The 3,240-nt window shown below is 45.0% G+C and overlaps 1 protein-coding gene across 1 annotated transcript; it reads right to left on the bottom strand.

Annotated features, from left to right (window-relative positions):
- Positions 1 to 225: 225 nt before the first annotated feature.
- Positions 226 to 2,870, bottom strand: c1ql2 (complement component 1, q subcomponent-like 2). Its single transcript, XM_072579615.1, has 2 exons — positions 1,469 to 2,870; positions 226 to 986 (listed from the first exon to the last, which is right to left on the bottom strand). Exons 1-2 carry the CDS (start codon positions 2,048 to 2,050, stop codon positions 807 to 809), a joined length of 762 nt encoding a protein of 253 aa, XP_072435716.1. The 5' UTR covers positions 2,051 to 2,870; the 3' UTR covers positions 226 to 806.
- Positions 2,871 to 3,240: the final 370 nt, after the last annotated feature.

Genomic DNA, 3,240 nt, shown 5'->3' with positions numbered 1-3,240 from the left:
ATGATACTTGTAGATCAAAAGCTACGAAAACTGATTCATATCCGTGAAACCCTTTTGGTGGGCCTATTGACGATAAGAGAGGCGACCATCAAATTAATTCGGAAGAAGAGTTCTCTGCATTATTCAATACATGCCAGGAAATCCTGGCTGAAAAGCTATAGGGTGCAACTTAAAACACAGTAATAGACGATTTATTCAATACATGTAAAGGATCAGCGCAAAGCATTGTAGAAAATGGTATTTAATGTTGTAACATTACATCAAAGGCTTGGATTGTAACGATAAGATAAATATTTCATGTGTAACAGTGAAAGAGCGTGTTACCAATACTGTGTATCATCACACAAAAATCGGTGCCTGCAGCATGGTCACCGGGATGAAGAAATCCAGAATAAATAAAGAAAAGGCTGGAAAAGTCCAGCAGAACAGGCAGCACCTGAGGAGAGAGAAAGGAGTGTTTCATTCAGGCCTTCCACCAGGCTGATGAATATTTCCAGCATTTTCTGTTTTCAATCCAGATTTCCAGCATCCGCAGTGTTCTGCTTTTGTAATGAACAAGTCCAATTTTGCAGCTTATTATATTCTTCCCAAGAACTGCCCATGCAGAAGTTGTCTGATGTGATGCATTGTTATTAAGCCTTGCGCCATATGCCAAGCACGCTTTGCTCACGAATATGGCCTACACGAACAAGTACACTTTCGCATTCTGTACGAAAAGTTCTGAAGGGGAAGTAACCACAGACAAACTGACATTGACAGGAAAACAACGTTACATAATATCTCATTTATATTCCTTTTCATGTCATTTAATCAGGATATAAAATGAAACCGGAGAAGGTGCTGTATTTGTTGTTGTTGCCGCCATGTGCTTTTCCACCGTCTAGTTTGATATAAATTTCATCTCCAGAGTCCAGATGAAGCACCACACTGTTGCTGGCATAATCGTAATTCTGGTCTGCGTCCTGGGCAATCGCACTGGCACGAACCTAAACCAATATATTATAGATATAGAGAGAGAGAGAGAGAACAAATTATTACCGCTCCTCCACGGAGTCTGAAAGGCCCTTGTCTGACTCTAATTATCTCTAAAATAACTCTGAAGCTAGGACTTCGAGAGAAGTTTGTTTAAACGCAGAGTCAAGTTAAATTCGCGCCTCTAATGTTGAGTGCCGGGTTGGTCAATCCCTTCTTACTGAAAGGAGCGGCAGATCCAACTGTTGACAAAAAAAAAACAAAATCACGATCTGCAAGCCAATGTGGAAGATTAACAGTGGGATTTAAATCTGAACTCGTGAAGCAAGTTCCTACGGGAACAGTTTATCAGGTGAAATGACTGGCCCTTCATTCCCGAGTTGGCATCAAAGTAATTTCATATTAACTTATTTTAAAGTAGCAGGCCATATTATGGAGTTGCTTGCCGCTGGTTGGGATCCCCCCGAGTGCAATGAGCTGCCTGTTTGACACTTACCTGGCCGTTTTTGCAGAGATCTGCCCACATACTGGTCCCGTCGCCTCCTCTCATCAGGACATGGTACGTGAAGAAGTAGATGCCGGGCACGGCGCAGGTAAACTTTCCTGAGGTGGAATCGTAGTAGTTTCCTAAATTCGTGACCACATCGTCAAACTTGAGCACTTCGTATCCTTCATGGGGGCTCTTCAAACCGACATAGAAGGCGATCTTCGGGCTGCTGACGGCGGTGCTGCTCAGCGCTCCAGTCACCGGTCCCGCCGCCCCACCCAGCGCCGGGAAGCCGGCCTTCACCGGGTCACCCCTCTCCCCCGGTGGGCCCCTTGGACCCGGGGGACCGGCCTCACCGGGAGGACCGCGTGGGCCAGGCTTTCCCGTCCGCCCAGGTTCCCCTTTCGGTCCTTGGATGAAGGGCGGCGGAGGGATGGCACTGAAATCCCGCATAGCTTCCACAGCCGTGCTGCTGGGGTTGGAGTTGTAAGGATCACAGATCATCCTGCAGGTCCCCAGCATCTCATAGTGAGCAGCGGCTCTCGAACTGTGCACCAGCGTGGGGATAATCACAAGCACGATCAGTACCATGACGGTACCCACCAGTGCCGCGATTAGGCGCTTTCTTCGGAATATCCGAGAAGCCAAATCCAGTAACTCTTTACTTTTGGAAGTAATGGTGAAAGCTTATGCAAATATCAGCTAATAATGTCAGCTTTACAGGAAGAAAAACGAAGTAGTGATCGATGCAATGCTTAAAATAAATATTAGGAGGAAAAATATAGACTTTCCTTAACCCAAAGTTCGTCCGTCCTCAGGCGATGACTGCACTGTCAGCCTGACTTAGCATCAGCGGGATATATTCATCATGGCAATGGCCTGAAAGCAGCAAACGCTTTCAACAAGACCCCTGCAGCAATCACAGCCCGTGGACTGCAACAAAACCAACTGACGTAATGAGTCCAGGGCAAAGCCAAATGCAACGTGAATTAATCACCAATCAATAGACACACCGTGACACAAAAAAAAACATACACGCACATACACAAAAGAATCCGGATAAAATCAAGACTCGAATCCGAAGGAGGATGAGAAAGTTTCACACTCCACCTATGTCCTTGGGAAGTTTTGCAGCCAACCTGAGACCCCGGTCAGTACCAACACTTTCCAACCCTTGACTGATGCCAACTTTCCAGAGATTCTTTCCAGCATATTCTTGCAGTTTGACTTCGTCAAAGTGACGAGCTCTCCGTTACAAAACCCACTGTGAGCTTGAGTAAAACAATTAAAATATTCCACCTTCTGTTCTACATATTTTCTCAGCCACCCGCTCAGAGATGCGCAGGTAGGACTCAGAGATTGGAGATACTCCCAGCGCGCCATCAGAGTCCCACAGCGTTTCTCTCTCTCTCTCTGTTAATGCAACTCGAATTAAATAATTAACTTGCCGCGAGAAATAATTGAATAATCAGCAAACCAAGCAGACCAAAGCGTTTACTTGAAGAAACATATTCCAGAGTGTTGGTAAAAGATGATGTGATTTTATTTAGACCCTGTTGGAATGTGGTCGCAAGCTTGGTAATGAAGTTTTGCATTCTGTTAGCTACCTAACCCCAACAATATGGTAAATCAGTGATGTGCAAACAGGTCCATACATATTGGAAGAAAATTCGGAAAACACTCCATGTTTAGACGGAACCGTTTGATTTCATTTTTAAATACATTGTAACTGAATTTGCCCACTCTGGATTTCATGGCTGTTACAGTTCTCACCATAGTTA

Source organism: Chiloscyllium punctatum, chromosome 10, assembly GCF_047496795.1.
Source record: "Chiloscyllium punctatum isolate Juve2018m chromosome 10, sChiPun1.3, whole genome shotgun sequence".
NCBI lineage: Eukaryota > Metazoa > Chordata > Chondrichthyes > Orectolobiformes > Hemiscylliidae > Chiloscyllium > Chiloscyllium punctatum.
Note: the sequence above shows the minus strand (reverse complement) of the source record. Positions and strands in the feature narration are given on the sequence as shown.

Excerpts from the sequence above, each read along its gene's own strand:
- c1ql2 (XM_072579615.1), bottom strand. The coding sequence starts at position 2,050 with ATGGTACTGATCGTGCTTGTGATTATCCCCACGCTGGTGCACAGTTCG. Across the intron at positions 987-1,468 it reads ATCTCTGCAAAAACGGCCAG|GTTCGTGCCAGTGCGATTGC; the intron begins GTAAGTGTCAAA and ends ATATTGGTTTAG.